Source organism: Protopterus annectens, chromosome 4.part0 (assembly GCF_019279795.1).
Source record: "Protopterus annectens isolate FY-2018-M chromosome 4.part0, PAN1.0, whole genome shotgun sequence".
Taxonomy (NCBI): domain Eukaryota; kingdom Metazoa; phylum Chordata; order Ceratodontiformes; family Protopteridae; genus Protopterus; species Protopterus annectens.
The window spans coordinates 1,875,795,615-1,875,817,001 of record NC_056733.1 but is presented as its reverse complement, the minus strand read 5'-3'; the positions used below and the strand labels follow the sequence as shown (position 1 = coordinate 1,875,817,001).

At 39.5% G+C, this 21,387-nt stretch overlaps 1 protein-coding gene across 3 annotated transcripts in view; it reads left to right on the top strand.

The window, feature by feature from the left end:
• GEMIN5 (gem nuclear organelle associated protein 5) overlaps window positions 1–21,387 on the top strand; it is a 1,677,795-nt gene that overhangs the window by 1,258,397 nt on the left and 398,011 nt on the right. For all 3 annotated transcript variants that reach the window (XM_044069545.1, XM_044069544.1, XM_044069546.1), the window contains one exon: window positions 9,464–9,718. In XM_044069545.1, coding sequence (XP_043925480.1) covers window positions 9,464–9,718 — 255 coding nt within the window. The remainder of the gene's footprint in view (window positions 1–9,463; window positions 9,719–21,387) is intronic.

Genomic DNA, 21,387 nt, shown 5'->3' with positions numbered 1-21,387 from the left:
CCTGTTTGGTATCTACTTTTCTGAAGTACAGACGAACACAGAAGGTTTTTGGCTAATGAAGTTCGCAGATGACTGCAAACTAGGAGCCATAATTGAAACTCCTAATGATGTGAGCATCCTACAAAAGGGCCTCACTGAGACAGATGCCTGGTGTCAAAGCCATGGCCTCAAGCTCAGTGTCAAGAAGTGCATTGTCATCCCCTTTGGTAAAAACTCTGTACCCATGAGCTTACCCCATAGGTGGTAGTCTACTCAACACCGAAAGTGTGATGAGACCTTGGGACAATGTGGACAGTAGTCTCTTCTTTGATAATCACATCGCCACAGTGGTCAGGAAATCCTTCTACGTGGCACACCATCACAAAAGGTTTCTCATCCAGGAAAAAAAGAGGTCATTTTTCCCCTCTACTCATCACTCATTAGACCCATTATAGAGTACAACACCCTTTTTGGTATGTACCTCACAAGACATCTACAACAACTGGAAAGGCCACAGAAATACCTCACAAAGAGAATTACTGGACTCAAACAGATGCCGTACACAGACCATCTCAAATAACTCCAGCTTTACTCCGTTGCATATTGCCTACTCGGAGGCGATCTCTGCCTAACATACAAAGCTATGTCAAACCCAGAACTGTTGGACATGCTACACTTAAAGAAATCCCAATCCCTCCAAGCTACACACTCTAGGGACCTAAACCTTGCTACCACAATAAACAGAACATGCTGGAGGGATAGATTCCTGTCCCAGAGACTTCCCATACTTTGGAACAAACTACCTATCTGTATCAAACAAAGCTCCTCATTAGCACTCCAAGAAAAATCTTGATTGGATGGAAAATAAGAAATTCACCCCAGGGATCACCTCTGTGGCTCTGCTCGACAGGGGCACAGGAAAATAATTTTCTTGGGTGGCAAAAGCCAGGATACCTTTTTTGGCTAGGCTTGTATAGGCCCTAGGGTGGATAGCCGAGTACCTACCTATGAACCTACTATATTCCCTTCTTCCAGTATACTTGGTTTAGATTTTGATTTCTATTTTCTAATAATTGCTTTTTTAGCAGCTGCCATTATTAGACACAGCAAGACCTTACCATGTCTAGACAAGTCCGATTCTGTAATCATAACTCAGTAAAATCATCTCCCTCTACAGACCAATATGACCCACCCAGCTTCTCTGACAGTGCATCGCGCAGGGAATCCTTAAAATCTGCCAACTCACTGCAGTCCCAGAAAATATGTTCCCAGTTACCTCTTTCTTCCCCTTCACATCGCCAACATTTGCTGTTTGCCTGAAGAAAAAATCTCTGGAGTGTACTTGGGGTATAACAATATCTAAACATTTCCAGGCAAAAATCCTAAATCTTCTAGATTTTATTGCATATTTGGGAAACTTACATATATCCTCCCATTGTTTATCCAGTCTCTCTTCTCAATCCTTTCTAACCTTCTCTGATTAATTCTTATAGTTATTGTGTAATATTTTTTATGTTCTACTAATTATTCCTTTTTAGTAGCAACCTTTGTTTTAGATTCTGTTAAAAACTCTACCAGTGCTGGTCTTTCATTTAAAACCCCCCCCCCTATTTCTTTCTCTTTGTCTATACTCTGATATCAGTCCCTGAAAGGGAAGGCAATCTCTAACTTGCAGTCAAGATAAATTCATGGTGCCTTCCCATTCTATCATCTTTCCCTCTCTAGTTATTTGCTCCCAGTACCCTGGTTCCTTTGCCATTTTTTTGCAATAAATTCCAGCCCCCTCTTGTCTGTTGTCTGTATCTCTAATTGCAGTCATCCCTATTGGCAGAATCTCCTTTTTCCATTCACATGTTGGTTTAGTACTTAGAATACTTTCTGCTGCTTTATGGATGTAATATTCTGTATAATTGTTATTCTCATTAAAGACCTGATCAAAAATCGCAGTCTCTCCTTGCTTCTTGAGCTTCCCCCCTGTTTCATCATCATCCCTTTCCACTTTGAATTATGGTTTTCTGCTTGTACCATGTATAGGAGTCTTAACTGTGTAGCTCTGAAATACCTCTTTAAATTGAGTAATCCCAATCCCACCCTCTTCTACTGTAAGAATCAATTTGTCCCACTTGACTCTTGCTGTCTTCCTCTCCCAGGTAAAGTCCTTCAGCTCTTTATTAATTGTTACCCACAACTTCTCCTCTGGTTGCTAAAAATATGCCTGATCTGTGTATGACTAAAGGGACTAAAAACACTTTAACTGCTATATCAAAAAGCTTCCATTTTTCTCAGTTTTTGTATTATCTTTTGTTTAGTCTCTTCCCACATATCTTTAGCTTCCACACTAGAATCATTTTGGTACAGATAAGCCGAAAGACACAACAACAACTTGCAAATACTGCATTTTATCATGCCCCTTAAATATGGGTATTCCTGAACCAGTTAATGTGTGGTACATAATTTACCACTACTGCCTTTGTTTTAGCTTCATTAATTTTGTATCCTGAAAAGATATATAACCGTTTCAAAATGGTCCACAACACTGTAATGTCTTTTTCTGGTTTTGTCAGGTATAAAATAATATCTGCAAATAAAGCCAGCTTTTCTTAACTACCGTACCAATTTTATCCTTGAATTTCTGAGTCACTTATTTTCTTTGCCAGTGGTTCCAAGTATAATGCAAATAATAAAAGGGAAAGAGGACACCCCTGCCTGGTACCTCTTCTCAAGCAGAAATTATCAGAGAGATTTATAATCATGGTTTAGGATTGAAATGGGCCTGTATGAAGCTGGGTCTGCTAGATCTTTACCCTCTTTAGGTATTACAGCTACCACTGCTTTCTTCCAGGACAGTGCTACTTCTCCTCTCAAGATACTGTTAAAATACTGTTAAACAAAACCTTCCAGATCTTTATCAGTTTTTTCCTTCTACCTTCCAGACTTCCACAGGAATACCATCTATTCCTGGGGACTTTCCTGTAGATTGGTTATACATCACAATTTTTATCTCATCTCCTCATACCCTAACCGTTAGTAGTTGAGCCTCATCTACCTCTAACCTTGGCATATTTAATTATGTTATAAACATTTCCATTTGTATCTTTTTAGATTTTCATATTTCTGTGTTTTATAGAGACATAATACCTCTACAGGATCTCTTGTTACCTCCCTTGTTATAGGCTCCGTAAGTTTGGCAACAGCCCTTTCTACTTTCTGTTGCCTGAGTCGTGCTAAAAGTTTTTGTGCTTTAGTGTTATTATCAAAGAACAGTTGCTTAACAGCAATCTTTCTAAGCTCCTGCATATTATCAAAGTAATCCCTTATTTTCTGTCTAGCATTCTGCAGTTGATCATCTTGTTCTGTGAGATTCCCCCATTCTGCAATACTTTAACATTTGTCATTCCCTCTAAATAATTCTTATTTCTTAACCATAGCTACCTTCCTTTTATTTTTCACCCTATTTTTAAACTCCACCTTAATTTTTATCCCACCCCCTAGCTATATTTTTAGAAGAAACTTCTGTCCTCTCTAACAGCTCCTGAATAATCTCCACTACCCATTCCTTAAATTCCTCTCTTTTCAACAGATAGGTGGGAAAGAGCCAATGTCTCATTTTTATTTCATTACGCAGTGCTTTTATTTTAGTTATTATTGGCACATGATCTGAAATAGTTATTGGGTAAGTATCAAGACCTTCAATTAAATGGGGGTCTACTTTATGTGCTCAAAGTCTGAGAATATCGAATACGATATTCTCGACATGAGTATACCGAAAGCGTAAAACATTGGAAATGGAAATCTTTGTAAGTGGAGATTTCTGTTTATTTCAATGTAGTGCGATCTCATAGTTGGTATATTTAAGTAGCGGTGGATGTGGGGGTGCAGGGGGGCTTTTTGTGTGTTTTTTTTTTTTTGGACTTCGATTGTTTAATAGATCGATGCATTAGTTCGATCCATATGCATTCGAGCTATTAAACTTTCGAGGTCCTAAAGTAGACCCAATTAAATGCATATGTTCCTGTGAAATGTAAATTCTGTCTAGCCTACCCAGGTTTTATATCTTGGGGAATAATACGTAAATTCACCCCAAACTCCTGTTACTGAATTCACATCTTCCATGCCAAATATTTTCATAAATTTCTTCAAAAAATGACCCTCCTTTGTTATATTTTCCCTTCTAGTCCCCCCAGACACATCTTCACTGCTTCAAATCAAATTCCAATCCCCACCTATAAGTAATATTCCTTGTTGAAAACTGATTATTCCCCCAGAATTTTCTTAAGCTCCAATATAGCCATTTTAGGTAGAATGTAAATACATGCTAGTGTAATCCTCCTCCCTTGCCAGTAGCTGCTTAGCGCTACTACAAAGCTGCCATTATTATCTTCATCATCTTCTATCACTGTTGGAGCGCCTGTTGCAACTAACACAAGTATTCCTCTTTTTTTTGTCCCAGGTATTCTGCTGAATAACCTTCCTGTAAACCTTTCTTTATCAGATTCACATGTCCAGTTATTTCTAAGTGTGTGTCCTGTAATATAGCTATTTGCACTCTACATGTTTTAATGTGGTTCACTACTCTTTCTTGTTTATATTTATCTGTGAGGCTATTTACATTTAAAGACATTAATGAAAGTGTAATTGTATTAAAGTTATTATTTCCACCTTTTTGTATAACTGTTGTGTTAAATGTCTAGTTCCACCTTTTGTGTTACATACATACACTGGCAGGTTAAGCTTTTATACCATTGTTTCCTGTCATATCCATTTGAGCCTATGTCACATCTTATAAAACTTTTTGTTTTATTGAAATCCTTCAAACAAAAAAACAAACACACACAGTGCCCCCCTAAAACCTATTAAATTAATACGAACACACAAAACTATGTACACCTTCAAATATTGAAGTTTTACCCGTCCAAATAGAACAAAAAGTCCCACACTGACAGCCACACTCTGACTTAAGTTAACCTAAAAGAAAGGTTATCCATGCTATGACGCATGGTGCAACCTATGTGCCTTCTAAGTGCCGATTGGTTTTGTCTTATCTTTGTAGCTCTCCCAGCTGGGAAAACCCTTGAATGTTTTCAGAGAACATAAACTACCTTGGGAAAACCCCTGAATGCTTTCAGAAAACATCATCTCTTATCCAATTTCTCTCCACTTGTTTCCCCTAGCCAATTACTCTACACCAGATTGTAGCCAGATTCTCTTTATCAGATTGTCTCCATGGAGACATGAGAACCAGGCAGGCAATTTCTCTTTATCAGAGTGTTCCTATGGAAATGAAGACCAGCAGCAGAATTGTTACTGAGCATACATGTATTTGCTAGAAAAAAGCCTCATAATATTCAATATTCTTTTTCATTTACTGTCTCTCTTTTAAAACTTGTTACTGTCATTCCCCATGCAAGAATGAGAAAAAAACAAATTCATTTTTCTTTTGTCATGGTTTTTAGCCAGACTTTTTTCGTTTACATTACAGTGCCTACATAACATTTCTTAAAATTTAACAAGAAGAAAGGAGAAAAAGATAGGAAGAAATAGCAGCACCTGTTTACAATCCCCATTACACTTACATTACACTGACAACTAACTGAGAAAAACATTACTTTATAACATGTAAAGAAAACCTCATGCATAAAATTGGTACTATTTAAGAAAAAATCTTTACCTATATATGCTTTAGAGTCCCCCACAGGTCCAACAAATTCTGAAAAAGTCCAGTATTTCCAGACTTTCTTCTTCTGTCATATTTCACAAATATAATTATTGCATTGTAATCCCATATTGTTACTGGTTTTATTACTGTTCATCTCCAAAATCCTGTCTCTGCTTTATTTTCAACTTACTCTCGATTCTTCTAGTCTACTCTTTTGCTCCCTCCCTTCTCTTCAACATTCTTTGTTGAAAATTTTGAAAAGGTTTCACAGGTATAGTCCCACTGTGGTCTTTATTACCAGAAGAACAAGAAGCAGAATCTCGTGTTTTTCTGCTCACTTTATGTTGGACAAACTTTTGTATTTCCTACTAGGCAAGTACTTCATCAAAAATGATTTTGTCCCTCCAGGGAAGAATACCTTGAAGACAGCTGGGTATAGCAGTTTGAATCATCTGTATTTCTTTATTCCTGGCATCCAGGCAATACACTTACTAGCCAGTTACTGAAATTTACCCATTAACACAAGTCTACTGGCCTTCTCTGCTGAGTTTCTGTTTTCACACCGGGAGAGCTAGAAATAACCCGTTACTCAATGTGCAGCCATTTTGGAAGTCCAAGGACAGCAGAGTATTTGTGGAAAATTATTCTCTGTACTTGTACACAAAGCTGATGAAAAGCAAGTTTATGCCAGGAGTCTGGGAATTTCAAGAAGCATGTCTGAGAATTCAGTCTGCTGTATCCAGTTGTCTTCAGAATATTTTCTCCTGGGGGATCAAAGGCATTTTCCAATGCAGAACTAATTGTGGGGGAAATTAACTAGACTTTAGCCAATAAGGAGTGTGCCAGCAAGCACAACTGGCTGCTGAGTCTCATTCATCTGACAATAGTTAAGCCCTTACAGAGACTTTGCCCATTGTTCCAAAGGAAAATTCTAGCGTGACAGAGAAGAGCACAGGAGCTGGCAAGATGAATCCAGGTGTACCTTGCACTTGAACCACAGACTGTTGTTGGAGGATGGAAAAGATCACAAAGGACAGCAACATTGTGAAATTAATGAATAAATGAGAGACTATAAAGCATCAAACCTTTCGAACTTAGGATTAGACGTGAAATGTGGCTTTGCAAGAAGTGGCTGAGAAGACTAGAATTTTGTTGACTGTAAACTGGTGGACGGAGTTTGTCATTAATGTTTAAAAGGACACTGAAGGGACTGAAAAAAGTAGCTGCAAGTAAAAACAGTTTTGTTAATATTTGTATAAAAAAATTCATGCTGTAAATTAGATGTTTATTTATTTATTTTATTTTATTTTACATTTGTTAACCGGGAAAAGTCCGCCTGGATATATATCCATTTACAGCGGAGGCCCAGGGAGAAAAGCTCCAAGTTATGAAAAATTTAGTGACAATAAAAATTTAGGTAATAGCATATCTGTTATATTGTAAAGCAGTCTTGTGCTGGTGTGCAGTCAGTGGTTATTTTAAATATGAAGTGACTGCTCTCTTATCAGTGACTGCCGTATTTGTCAAATGTATTAAAGTAAGAAAGTACATTTTGTTAGCTGTAAGGTATTCAGCCTTTATACTGTAACAAAGTAAAAAAGGTTAGCCAGAAGCAAGTTAAAATTAATATAATGTGATATGGGCTACTGATGTGGGGATGTTAGAAGTGCATTGTATGTAGTGCTAAGATAAGTTCCCCTGTTTGCATAGATGTAGGTATTTAGAATGTCCTTGTTGTAAGCTATAGACAATGTCTTTTTAAGCACACAGGCTTAAAAATGATAAAATGAGGACAAATATGGAAATTGCAGTTCTTTATTATACCTGCAAAGTCATCAGCAAAGGCTTTCTTTGAGAGATAAGTCTACAGGTACAAGCAATTAATCATGAGAGGTCCAAACACTATCTGAATTAAATGTATAAGGTTCAGTGTAGTTAACATTTAAACGTATATTGACAAGTATGTCAGTGGGGGAAACGCTTTAAGCTATGGGACTCTAATATCTTTACAAGTAGTTGCCTCCTCACCAGCCTTACTACTGTAATGCATTTAATAACAATACATAATTTAGTTTATTTATTTAAAGGTATCCAGTAATTTTTTTTTTCTTACTGAAAATATGCAAGCTGTTTTTTTCGTATCTGGAAGAGGAGTAGAGATAAAAGAATAGATAGTAATTATGATAAGTGGAAATACATGGTGTAACATGCACTTTAGCATGGGTAACCTTACTTGTGGGTGCATCCATCGATTTGGGCAACTGCTCCATTGCGGAGGGGTAAACATTTTTTTTTTGAAAATCTGCATAGTTTGTGTGCTTGTTCTAGGTTAGAAGAGGATGTGTTATGAAAATCTGTTAAACATTGAGAGTTTTCAGTAAAGCAGTGTGACAAAGATTCAGACGACGATGGGAAGAAGCAACTACAGTAGATAACCCGGCAGACATTGAAATTAATGGAATTTGTGGAAGTACAACATACCAAATAACATTCAGTAGGAAAAATAGGAGTGAAATTTAAGGGAAGGCAGGAATTGAGCAAAATATGTAATACTGGATTGACTAAAAATTGTTAAAACAAGAAACATGTATATTGTATGAAAATAGCAAAGGAAATGCAATTATTGTTTCTTTTCTTCTTATTCTGTATGCACCTGTGTAACTTTTTAAAAGTATCATGTTAAAAAATTATGTTGGCCCACTCATGCTCTCGCTTAATTACCAATAAAACCTTCCTGCATCTAGGGAATCAGCTCTGGCCCTCCACAAAGGCATGCTGCTGCTTTAGGCAGAACCCCAGTTTTTTTGGTGTGGTTGAGCTGACCTAAGCCACTCAGTTCCCACCTTGGCTCCTCCTGTATCTGAGCAGTTAATTGAACATGAGCTGTCTGCGTTACTGTCAAGACTCCCAACATTCAGTACCTCTGAGCAGCTCTTAGAACAGTTAAGCTTCTAGAAGGCTAGTAAGAGTGATGCTAAGTTTGGCTGCCAGCTGAACCTGAACTATATGATTATGTAACCAAGATTTGTAATAATTTTAAAATATGAAGTGCGTTAGAGGTGCTCATACTTGCAGCTGTTGGTTTACTTAGATTTAAGATGAAATACCTTTTCTTTGAACATGCTGATCATCTTGGAAAGCACTGAAAAGGAAAATTCTGAGTGGGGCCACAATGAATAGTTTCTCATCATAACTGTAATACATTGTAAAGCCTGTAGCATTGTATTTTGTTTTTGCATAAACAAGTGAGGCACGAGTTTCTTAATATTTTTTTCTGCTAGATTTGCAGAGTTTAGGGCCCATATGTCTTAAGACAATGGAATTTCCTTTGTACTGACTGCCAGGTTACCAGTTTTTCTGATATGGAAGACATAATGGGTGTAGTTTTGTAGTCCAATTTACTGAAGGTCTTCCAGTTTAGTTATCCCAGGAGATGTCTTTGGTTGGAGAGGTTTCTGTCTGCCAGAGCAGTTTTTCTACTTGGACGACTATAGGTCTTAGTGAGGCTTGAAGAGCACATGGATGTGATGAATATTACTGGTGTTGGGATTGTCCGTTCATCACATATCCAAATCATTCATTCAACATATCATGAATATCATACACAGCTGAGGAAATGAAGAGAGTCCTAAAATTTAACACTGTAGCCAGGTCCTGAAGTTTTGTTTAGTTGTGTTGCCTCACTACCAAAACCTTACTTGTTAGTGTGATAGCCTTGGAGCTCTGCAGTTGATAAATGTTGAAATTTAGTAAGTAGATATGAGAATTCACCTTATATGAATTATATAACCTTCCGTACAGCATTAATGTGTATTCCTGCCTCTACAGGGTCAAAGGTTGGTTTTCTGTACTAGTGAACTACTTTCCAAGCATCTTATTGAAGGGAAAATTATTGTGTGGCCAGACACATCTCCTCCGCAGTATCACGACTGGGTTACAGGCAAGGATCTGTCCTTCACAGATATGTTGATTGAGGTGTGGAAGATGGAATTTAAACTGGATTCTGAGAATGCAAGGACTGCTTTGCAACAACTGAACACTGTTGATTACCCCCCTGTGACAGCCAGCACGTCATCTAAACAGGTATGTTTTTTTGTTTGTTTGTTTTTTTTTTTTTTATCTGTTTTCCTCGGGCAGTTTAAACACTGCTGTATAACTTCATGGTAATTCTTTTTGAGTGGCATGTAGTAAAGTCTCAATGAATCCTAAAATAAATTAAATATTCTGTAATTGTCGTTGTACAGTGAAAGGTCTATTAAACAAAATGTCACATTTTTGTGACTTGTGAACATATTGTACGAATGGCCTTCTGCAGTGGTTGAAATACTTAAGACACTTCAAGCTAAGATACATGCATGGATGTTTTTTCTAAAAATCTGCAGATCTCATGCTTATGTGAGTATGTCATTTTTTGATTCACACGTGGCATTTCTGCACTGGAGTTAAGTGGACATGCACACCCATCGTCATATTCTGTTAATTGTTGCTGCTGTCTTAGTTTGGATCTTATAGTGTGTATCATTTGGAAAGCTCTGACATCAGGGGCCTTCTATGGTGGTTTCTTTGATTTGGGATTTTCTTCTTCATGGGTCAGAATCTTTTCCTGAAGGTCCAGCGTTTAGGAATGGATGCACTCATGAAAATCCACATTGTGATGTCATACACTGACTACTTAAGCACACTTAGTTCCCATACTTGCCAGTTCTTTTTTGCCACTCATGTAGTTCAGATCTTTGCTGTCCCTAGTTAAATGTCATATGTTCCTAGATCTTTGTGCGTTTCTAAGCCTGAGGGGACTGTGATAAAAGGTTTCTTAGTGGAATGGTCCTCCTAGATGTTCAACAGTCGAGTTATACTTTCACTTGACATTCTTCTTGGAGGATTGGCTGGGGATATTGACTCTAAGCAATGATGTGCAGCCTTTTAGTCTTCACAGGAGGCTGATATCATCCCTAATGAGTTTAATTCATGTCCTCCTCTCTTTCTGTATAAGGGTATTTGAGGGTTGGGATTAGAGAAGCACCTAGCTCTGTCACCCTTGACGGTTGCACTTCAGGGATATTTATGTAATTTGTCCACTGATTTATTGGCTTATTTCCTTGTCTGCCTATCAAATCAGTTGGAGCATTCCATTTGAGTTATCCAGTTATGGATCAGGAGTACCTGGAGCTGAAGCTTTCTCCTGTGGCCTTTTCCTCAGTTAACCTGGAGTAATTGGTTGATGTCAAGGAACAGTCACTGGATGACCCCCCCCCCCCCAAATTCACAGTTCATGTGGGAGAGAGAACTCGGGCATTTGTTTTAATCTTGTTTGAACCTGAGTTCAAGGATTTCAGCTGTTGAGGTTTCAGTTAGGTGCTGATATGTCATGTGGGGTAGGTCTCACTTATTCATGTATTACCACTTTCATACACATGACCACAAGCAAGTCTTGTCCAGCCCAATTCTCCTTGTATGCTGTTGCTTCCATGTCGTGGCACAATCTGGACCCTAGTGTTAGTGGGACAATTTTATTTATTTTATTTATTTATTTTACATTTGTTAACCGGGAGAGTCCAACTGGATACATGTCCATTTTCAGTGGAGGCCCGGGGAGAAAAGCTCCACATGTGCAAAAAGTGACAATATTCATGGTTACATTGAAAATTAAAAATTTAAAAATTAAGTGATTATATGCATAGATGTTTACAGTGAAATGTAGCATCTTTGTAGGATTATAATATGAAATATGTACAGAAATCATTACACAGCATTGGAGTGTATAGAAAGACATGTTACTCAGATTTATGTCATGGATGACATTCAGGAGAAAAAAGGTGGTTAGTTAAGAAGGGAAGTTGTTAGAAATTAGATGTAGAAGAGTTAAAAACATAGCCTTAGAATGGCTAGGATAGCAAGTGATCATCCTTATAATATTGTTCTAAAGGTTGTTGAGAAGTGTATATAGCGTGGGTAGGTAAGGTTTAGAAAGTTTATACATATAGGTTAAGGAAGTTATTATTATTGGGTATTTCACCTGTTTGAGTTGTGTTTTTATTGGGTTAGTCTGGGTTTTGACATGGATGTAGCCAATGCCTGTTTAGGTGTTTCTTTAGGGATATTTTGAATTGAGGTAAGGCAGATGTAGTGGTAAGATCTAGGGAGAGCGAGTTCCATTTTTTTCCAGCAGAGTTGGAGAGTAATGATTCTCTGGCTGAGTTGTTGGCTTTGGCGGATTGCACTTGAATTTTGTTGGATGAGCGGAGGGGTGCTAGGTTGCTATAGGGGGTGATGATAATTGTCAGAATGGGTGTATTGTTAGGTTGGTAGAGGATTTTATGAATAACTATTGAGTTGATTATACTGGAGTTGATTGGGTAGTTCTAGCCAGTCTAATGTTTGAAGATTTTGACAGTAATGGGTTCTGTAGGCTGTGCCTGTGGTGAATCTAGCATAGCAACTAGTAATTTTGTTAGTTTGCTTTGCTGAGGTTTACGAGGATGGGTGAGGCGTAGAGAAGGGTCGATAGGAGATGTGTTTGAGCTATGGCTGTTCTGGCTGGTGGGGTTAGGAATTGTTTAATCCTATACAAGGATCCTAGTTTTTTATTAACTGTTTTGATGGTTTTGTCTATATAAGCATCATACCTCAGATTATTATCAATTATTATACCAAGACGTTTTGTGCATGGTTCTGGAGAGATTATGGTGCCATTGTTAGATGAGATTGTAATATTTGGTGATGCAAATTTATGGGTAGGGGAGAAAAGTAGTAGTTTGGTTTTGTTTGGATTCAATAGGAGACAGCGACTATTGAGCCAGTCCTCTACTTTGTTGAAGGTGATTTGGGATAGGGATTGTAGTTTTGAGGGGGTGGTGGCAGAGCAGATAAGGGTAGAGTCATCTGCATACTGAATACCTGTTGCATCTGGGATAACTTTGGGTAGGTCATTGATGAATATGGAGAAAAGGAGGGGGCCTAATATAGATCCTTGGGGGGGGGGGGCACAAAGGGTGATCGGTAGAAGGGGGATAGATTGTCTTTCCATAATGCAGCTTGTTGTCTGCCATGCAGGTAAGAGTGGAACTAGTTGATTACTAAGTTGTTTAGGCCGAGTGATTTTAGCGTGTCTAGGAGTAAGAGGTGATCCACCATATCGAATGCTTTGGATAGGTCGAGAAAGAGGGCTGAGGAGAGCTGCTTGTGATTACAGTTTGATTTATTGTGTGAGAGAAGGAGAGAAGTGCTGTAGTGGTACTATGGGCAGGTCTAAATCCGTGCTGGGATGGGGCTAGTAGATTGCTCTGGATAAGGTGAGTTAGAATTTGCGTATGTATACATTTTTCCATTATCTTGGCTAAGGGAGATAGGATGGCTATAAGTCTATAGTTTGAGAGGTCAATGGAGTTGCCCCCTTTGTGAAGTGGAATAATGTGGGAGATTTCCCAGATGGAGGGGACAGAGGATTTGTGGATAGTACGATTGTTTAAGATGGAGACAGGGTATGCAATTTCATTAGCTGCCTTTTGTAGAAATTCTGCAGGAAGTAAGTCTGCTGCCGGGGTGGTGGGTTTCAGTTTCTTAAGTAGGGATTTAATATAGTCTGTGGGGATAAGATCAAATTTGAAGGGAAGTAAATTTTCCAGAGTGGGTGAGGTAGTGTTGGGGGTGTTATGAGCTAGATTATTAGCTAGGGACTGAACTGTTTTTGTAAAGTATTAAAGGCCTTTGCTACACTTTTAGGGGGGTAGATGTAAGGTAGTTGAGAGGTTGGGGGTTGAGGATTTACCTGGATGGAACAGCTTATTAAGGCCTGACCAGAATTTTTGTGGTTGATTTTGGTGCTTTTTCTGTAAATTGAAATAGTAGATTTGTTTGTCTAGTATAGTGGATTTTTTTGCCTCGTTTCTCAATTGTTTGTGTCTAATGTGGTCTTGTGAGGATTTGGTGGATCTCCAGGAGGTCCACGCTGTGTTTTTAGCAATAAGGTTTTGTCTAGTACCTTTGGTTAGCCATGGAGCTGTTTTGTTTTTGGGTTCTGATAGTTCCTTTGGGAAGCATGCCTGTCTAAAATGGCAAGGAATTTAGCATTGAAGTCTGACACTGCTTTGTCAAGGGGAAGTAGTTTCAGACTGGGCCATTTGCATGAGTAACCTGACTAATTTCAAGGCCTAACGTAAACGTTTTTTGTGTTTCTAATGGTTTTAAAGGTGGTTTGATGAGGCATGTCATTCCTTTTTCTGATTATATAGGTTAGGAAGTGGTCACTCATGTTCTCAGATAGGGTGCCTGATTTGTATAACTGGGGTTCGTTTATTAGTATCCAATCTAGGATGCTTTCCTTATTGTTGGGCTTATTGATTCTGGTAGGGGAAGTTATAATCTGGGAGAAGCCATGTAAGTTAATATGGGTGGTGGGGAAGTTTGATGAACAAGTTTTCCAGTCGATATTGAAGTCTCCAAGAATAATCGTTTCTTGGGGGTGGTTAGTGGATAACCATTGGAGGGTACTTTCTAAGGTGTCTATGTTGTCACCTGGGGGAATGTAGATACATGCCATGTTTATAGCTTTGTGTTTGTTTGTTTGTTGCAAAGGTTTCTTCTTGTTCTGGCATTTCTGTGGTGGATCTAGTCATGGTAGTCTTTATTTCCTGAAATGTGTGAAGCTCTAGACTTCTTGGTTCCTTTGGCTTTGTGTGAGACAAAGCCTTCTTTAGGGAGGTTATGTGGTACTTTTAACAGTTGCTCATACATAAGCCCAGAGGGACTAGGTAAGGCTGTTCTCTACAATCCCCCCTGCTCATCAATCCCCCCTGCTCATCCCTTCTGTGAAACCAACCTTTGTTGACAATGTCAAACAAGCCTGGAGGCACACGCACTCTGTTGCTTCTGCATGGGGGGATACTCTCTATTATTTTACAGCAAATTGGAATAAGACACTGTCACTTCAATTCACTTTTCTCTGGTGTTGGGGGACGCTCCATATTCCCAATACTTGCACTTTGCCCTGCACATCTGGTGGATAGAGTGGCCCTACAAGGGTATAAGATTTGCAAGAAGGTCTGTTCTGTTGCTACAGTAGGGCTTTGAGCTCTGGTGGAGATGGCCATTGTAGAGACTTCCTAAGTTTGAATTCTGGGAGGATTTTACCCTCAGTCTAGAAACTTCTGTGTCGGAATAGTCCAATATTTTTAGATGTTTTTGTCTGTGATAGAGTTTCTGGAGCAGTAGGCATGAATTTGTGTATCCATTAGTTAAACTGCATTTGTTTTCTCTTGGGAGTGACTAGGACAATGTTTTACTAGCGTCTTCATTTTAGAGAAATGTTTTTTTCTAGCAGGTGTCTATTGCCTGGTGAATACCATCTTGATTACTAAATGATCCCTTGCATTATGTTTGACCTTTTTTACCACCATCTTAACTTTTTAATCTTTTAGAAGGAAGAGAAGGCCCCATAAGTAGTCCATGTGCAGGATAAGGAATCCCTCACTGGCATGTACCTCTGAGTCAGGCAGTACCTTTTAGAGTCATGTTATAGATGTTATCTCCCTTCCATTTGAATTTTCTGTGTTGTGAAGATTAGGAGCAACTTTCAAGGTTCTGGGGGATATGCATCTTTAAGATTATTTGTGTGAGGTTCTCTTCAGATGTTTCCCCTCATCTGCTGTACCACTCTGCTTGTTATGGGGTTCCATGTCATAAGAAAGGTGCACCTTTCTTAGCCCCTTCAGAGGCAGACAGTGACTGCAACATAACACAGACCAGCTAGGCTTTTGTGATTTATTTTATTGCACCACAGCCCACTGCTGGTTCTGATATTTCTGTAGAATGCAGCAGTTTGGTACAAAAAATGGGTTTTCTAGGGACTTTCTTCACCCTGGATATTTTTACAACTGTGGTTAAACACTTACAGGTAGCTAACGTTGTGAGGCTCCTTAAGTTTTCGTGCTTCAAAGAACTTGTGTTATGCTATTGCTCAGCACTCTTAACCTGTTTTCATTTTTGTGCTTTCTCTCTTTGCCTTACTGACCATTAAGTCAGAGGGGGTCCCCAGATTCACTTGTGTAACAGCCATTTAGTGGGGCCATCATTTAGGCAAAAGTTGGTGAAATTATGCTTTCCCTGGCAATGAGAGCATTTTGTGCACATTTCAAAACCCTTCTTTTTGATCAAGAGGAGATAGGTTACCTGCCTCACCATGGCAGCTCACAATGCCCTTCCCATGTGAGTGCATACTCTCATCCATTCACTAATGAAGGCTGCCACCAGGCAGTGACATGGTGAGCTGTAAGCCTGCCCCCTAGGACACGTAGCACACAAGCACCCCGTCTTCTGAGAGATTATGATTGTATGTGTCATGCTTCACATACCCCTTCTCACAGAACGGCCCATCTATCCTCCTCTACAAGTCCTGTCGAGCTCTGGATTTGCTAATCAAACTCTGGTCACCCGGCCTTTACCTGTGTATTCCACTGGTGATGGTTACCCTGCAGTGCTTTCATGCAGGGATCTCCAGCATTTACTTCAGCTCATGTTTCCTTTGTCAGTAGGAAGTTTGTGTAAGAAGGCGGTGGCCTGGCAGTGAATAATCTCATCCCAAGTAACCAAGTCATCTACCTCCAGGCACCTTCTATGTCTCCATATCTTACTTGGCTGTCTTGGCAATGTGTATTCTTTATACCAGTAAGCAGATAAATGTATATTGTCTCAAGGTACCTGTCATGTCAGGCTGCCTAGTAAATACACAGAGACAAGAAACCATGAGAGCTATGTTACAAGCTGAATTGTGTGAAACCTTTGTATACTGCAAGATGCACAAATCACTGTACTTGGCTCATTAGTATTTAAAGGTACATACTCTATCTAACATCCCATTTTGTCTTTCATTCATTCTCTGAAAGCATGTTTTAATGTAGTTCAGGGCTGTAGATTGTCTGGAATTTATTCCAGTATTCATTAAGTGCAAGACAGTGAAATTAATAGTCAAAGAAGCTCCAGCCTTTCACAGGACCACACCCACACACCACACACACTGATTTACACAGAGCAAATACTGATAGGCAGTGTAGATGGTCACCAATTAACCTATGGTTCGACTTTGGGATGTGGTAAGAGCAACCAGTTCACCATGTGAACACAGGGAGAAAGTGCAGACTTCACACAGAAAACATCCAGCTGAGAACTAAATTGAAGAGCCAAGTGCTGTGATTTATCAATGAGGTAACCTGCATTAAATCACATTAATCACAGTAAGTTAACATTTAAACTACACTATTGTGTCATGAGTTATTTACATCAAAATTAAAATGTTTTTACATATTCAAGAATACATTTTCAATAGTTGAAATTTTGCAGTCCTTAGAATCTTTTTAATCCCTGGAACACTCCAAATGTCTGTGTGGTGTCCTCAGTGTCCGTCTTATCTGTAGAATTAGTAGGACTGTGTAGACTGCACATCTATTCATAGATTCATAGTTCTGTACTATGCTAAAGGCCACCAGGACCTTTATAAGCCTAGCCGTGCAATCCAACCCAGTTTTTTTCCCTGTGTATCATGGGCATTTATTAGGAAGGGCATGTTAGGTAGTTTCTAGATTTTATGTTGGGGGGACTATGTTAGTTTGTGCATTACTGTCTGCAAGAGACATGGAGGTCAAACCGGGGGTAAATTTCCCATCTATTGGTCAAGGTTACACTTAAATGGGGCTAGGGATGGACTGTGCTTCACATGGATGGGGAGCTAGTTCCAGAACATGGGGATTCTCTGAAGCACATATCTGTCTCACAAACCTGTCTTATTTATGTCACAAGCTAAATTTATATACTTGTATGTAGTAGTTTTGATGCTGATCATTTTGCGGATGTGCAAAAGATCTATCGAAGCTGGATCCGAGGATAACTTGTATGCCAGGCATATATCACCTCTTAGCCTGTAGGAGTATAGAGTTAGAGCATTAAGGCGATCCATATAGGGCAATTTGTTTATACCATAGATTCTCTTGGTAAGGAACCTTTGTGGGTGTTCAAAGTGTTGCATATGTCTGGTCAGGTACATGCTGAAGGAGGCATTAAACACATTAATACAGCTCTCGAATTTTAATCAACTTACAGTCCTCACTACTTTCCAAACTTGAAACCACCTACAACAAAGTTGCTAGATTTGCAGCTAATCTGCCCTCAAGATCACCCCACTGTCACACTCTCCAGACACTCAGCTGACTAGAGTTTCCAAACCAACTCTTATTTACCCAACTTCTCATTATCCATGCTGTTTTGAAAAAGCCCTCCTCTTGCCCTAGCATTTCCTCACTTGTCTTCCTCTATAAGCCCCCTCGATCCCTCAGAAGCTCTGACCAATGCCTTTTACAAATTCACAAACCTAAACAAATCTATTGGACAGAATCTCTACAGCTGCTTCCCTGCTCTTGCATGGAACCCTTAGAAATATTTCCCACATCCATGAATTCAGGAAAAGTCTCAAAAGGTACCTTAATAGCACATGGATTTGCCTGTGTAATCATCCCACATGAATCCACCCCTTTCTCTACCACTATCCTCTCTATTTCTCCCTTCCGTACTACCATAACTCACTTAAAAACTGCTCTGAATTGTACAGTTTACCCTCTGAAGAAAACCCAATGTGTTATGTAAATTTATTCAAATGTTTTATTGTATATTTCTTTGCTATGTTTTTCTTTAATGCCTTTCACTATATTGTACTGTGGAGCTTTATCTACATTAACTGTTTTATTGTATATTGTATTCAATTTTTGGAAAATTTTCTTGCTTACTTTACTGTGGAGCTTTTCTCCCCCAGGCCTCCATTGAAAAAGGGCTTTTGCTTAGATGGACTATCCCGGTTAACAGATGTCAAATACATAAATAAGTAGGACTAAGGGCCAAATAAAGTGCTACTATGACTTCCTTGGACCCGAATGTCATGCCCTTGCTTATAAGTTGGGCAGCATAGAAGGTTTTTCTTACTACCTTGGCCACATGTTGGTCAAAGGAAAGATTACAGTCTACATATGTTCCCAGATCCCTGACTACTGGGTCAACTCTTAGGGGTGTTGCATTGATGGAATAATTAGTCTTGATGTCAATTTTCCCAAAAGGCACTATAATGCATTTCATGGCATTGGTATCAGTCAATTGTCTGCGTTAGACCCTCTTGTAAGATATCTGTGTTATGAGGAGAATCTGATAGCTCCCAATTTTCAGTTATCTGCAGACTTGGTCAGCCAAAAGCCTTTGACAATTAACTTTTACCACCGAAAAGTTGATGCTAAACAGGAGAGGTCCCAGCATGGAGTCCTGAGAGTACCCCGTTGGTGACCAGCCTTTTAGTTGAGGTGGAATCAACAATCCTGACTTCCTGGGTCCTGTTTGTGAGCCAGCTGTCAATCCAGAGATTTATGTAGGGATTTTGCCCAGTTTGTCAACTATACCCAATTGAGGTATTGTATCAAAAGACTTAGCCTGGTTCAGGAAGACAGTATGCACCATTTTCCCCTCATCCATTGCCTTGGTGACTTTCTGGAAGAAGTCCAGCAGGTTTAGTAGGCATGACCTTCCCATGACAGAGTCAGACTGGGTTGGATCCAGTGTCTGAAGGTTGCCTCTGTGTTTTTATGATCATTTCCATGATAAATTTGTTCCATGGCTTTATATATTAGACTACTTAGACTAATAGGTGTGTAGTTTCTGGGGTCAGTTAATGATCTACCCTTTTGAAGTGGAATAAAAGTTGCAGTCCTCCATTCTCGTGGTACAGAACCTGTTCTGAATCTATTGTTGAAAACTGTCTCAACTGGTCTTGACGGCTCATGTTTCAAGCCGTTTAGGAGGCATCGTGGAATATTATTGTGGCCCATTGAGGCTGTAGTTTGGTCTTAGTGAGTGCCACCAGAACCTGCTCCCTGCTAATAGTCGGAGGGTTGTGCTTTTAGGTATTTCATGGGGGAGGCAGGGGGGGAATGGGTGATTAAGTTTGAGCTGTATTTGTCAGCCAGCAAATTTGCTATGTTGTTCAAGGGGGCTCCATTGACCACCAGTTTGGCATACTGATGTGTGCTGCCTTTGAAGTTTTGGACATAGCTGTAGAAGGCCTTGTGGTTGTCTTTAGCTTGTGAGGCTGTCTTGACCTTGTAATTGGCCTTTTTGCACTTAATTTGTACCTTTAGTTTCCGGTCTAGTTTAATTAGACAGCTCCTATCATTACAGGAGCTGCTCTTCCTGGTTTAGCCATGTCTTTTTTCCTTTTATCTACCATATTAAGGTTAGGATCTACCAGTGTGGTTTGTTTTTAGAGTTTGTTGAATTTGTTTTGAGCTTACTTTTAGTAGGTACAGCAGCCTCTGTAAAGCTCTTTACATGGTCATACAGTGGCTCTCTGAACAATTCCACACAGGTTGCTGTGAACTCGGGATTGGGTGTGGCACTGAATTTTGATAAACTGTTGCTTATAAAAAGCAGTGTCTTTCACCTTTTCCCTGTTAGGGATCACCACAACAGATCACTGGCCTGCAGATTGATTGGCAGTGGTGTTTTTATGGTGTTGAGTTGCCAGCCCTGGCACCCAACCTTCACAGAAGGGGCACACATGTACACACTCACCTACCTGCATGTCTTTAAAACTCACTCAACCACAGGGAAGACAGTAGAGTCCATACAGAAGGCACTCCAGCAGAGAATCGAACTGGAGAACCTTTTGCTGTTATGCAACAACACTAACTTCTGAACCACCGCAGCTGCGTAATAAATTATTGCTTAATAGGATGTAATTTCCTTTGGAGTAGTAGAGTAGTCCCTAACAGAGTTTGCTGGAGTTACCAAACTGATTTTTATTTTGAAGGAGACAGCTTTGTGGTCCGATCTCGCCATGTGACACTGGGGGGGTCAGCACTTTACATATTGGTGAATACCAGGTCTGGCATGTTTGAACCTCCAGTAGGTGTGCACACTTTCTGGTCAAGGGTGGTTGTGCTAAAGTCCAGGAATCACTGTGCCTGTGAGCATGAGGGAGTGTACGTTTCCCATGAACAGGGTATTTTGTTTAATGGTGAGCGTCTCCAGTAAGTCTAGGTACAAGCTGTGGGATACGTAGAGGGTGACCTATAGCTTGCTAGGATATGGTATGAGATTTCGTCAATGGAGATTTGCTCATGGATAAATACCAGGGCATTCTCCTGTTTAAGCAATATAGAGTTATGCTTGTTAATATATACTGAGACTGCTCCACCTTTTGTCCCTGTCTGTGCAACTGATGGTCTACATGTGTGGAAGACCCTGAAACCTTGCACTGCTGGAGTATTTTCTGAGGATTTAAACCATGTCTCAGTAACAACACAGATGTCTATATTCCCCAGAATGAGGAAAGCTTGTGGGGTATGAAGTTTCTTGCTTAGGCTGCTAGCATTGAAATGTTTCTTTGGGTTATATTTGCTATGTCAGTAGGTTTGTCACTTTGGCATTGCCTAAAAAGGCTGTAAGGGGGTGTTTAAAGTTTTAGCCAATATTCAGAAGCCTAGGGGAGACCGGTGTAGATCATCCCTTGCAAAGCAAAGCAACATGGTCTGTTAACCATGTCCTCCCATGCTGACAAATATTGAATCCCCCAAAAATGATACCAGAAACAAAGCCAGTTATTGAAATCGGTCATCTTTTTTTTTTTTGTGGCGGCATCATCCTTGGTGAAGGCAAATTGCTGCTCAATGCAAAGCACTTAAATATATGAGATGCGCATTCAGAGAGAGAGAGATCAACAATGTCCT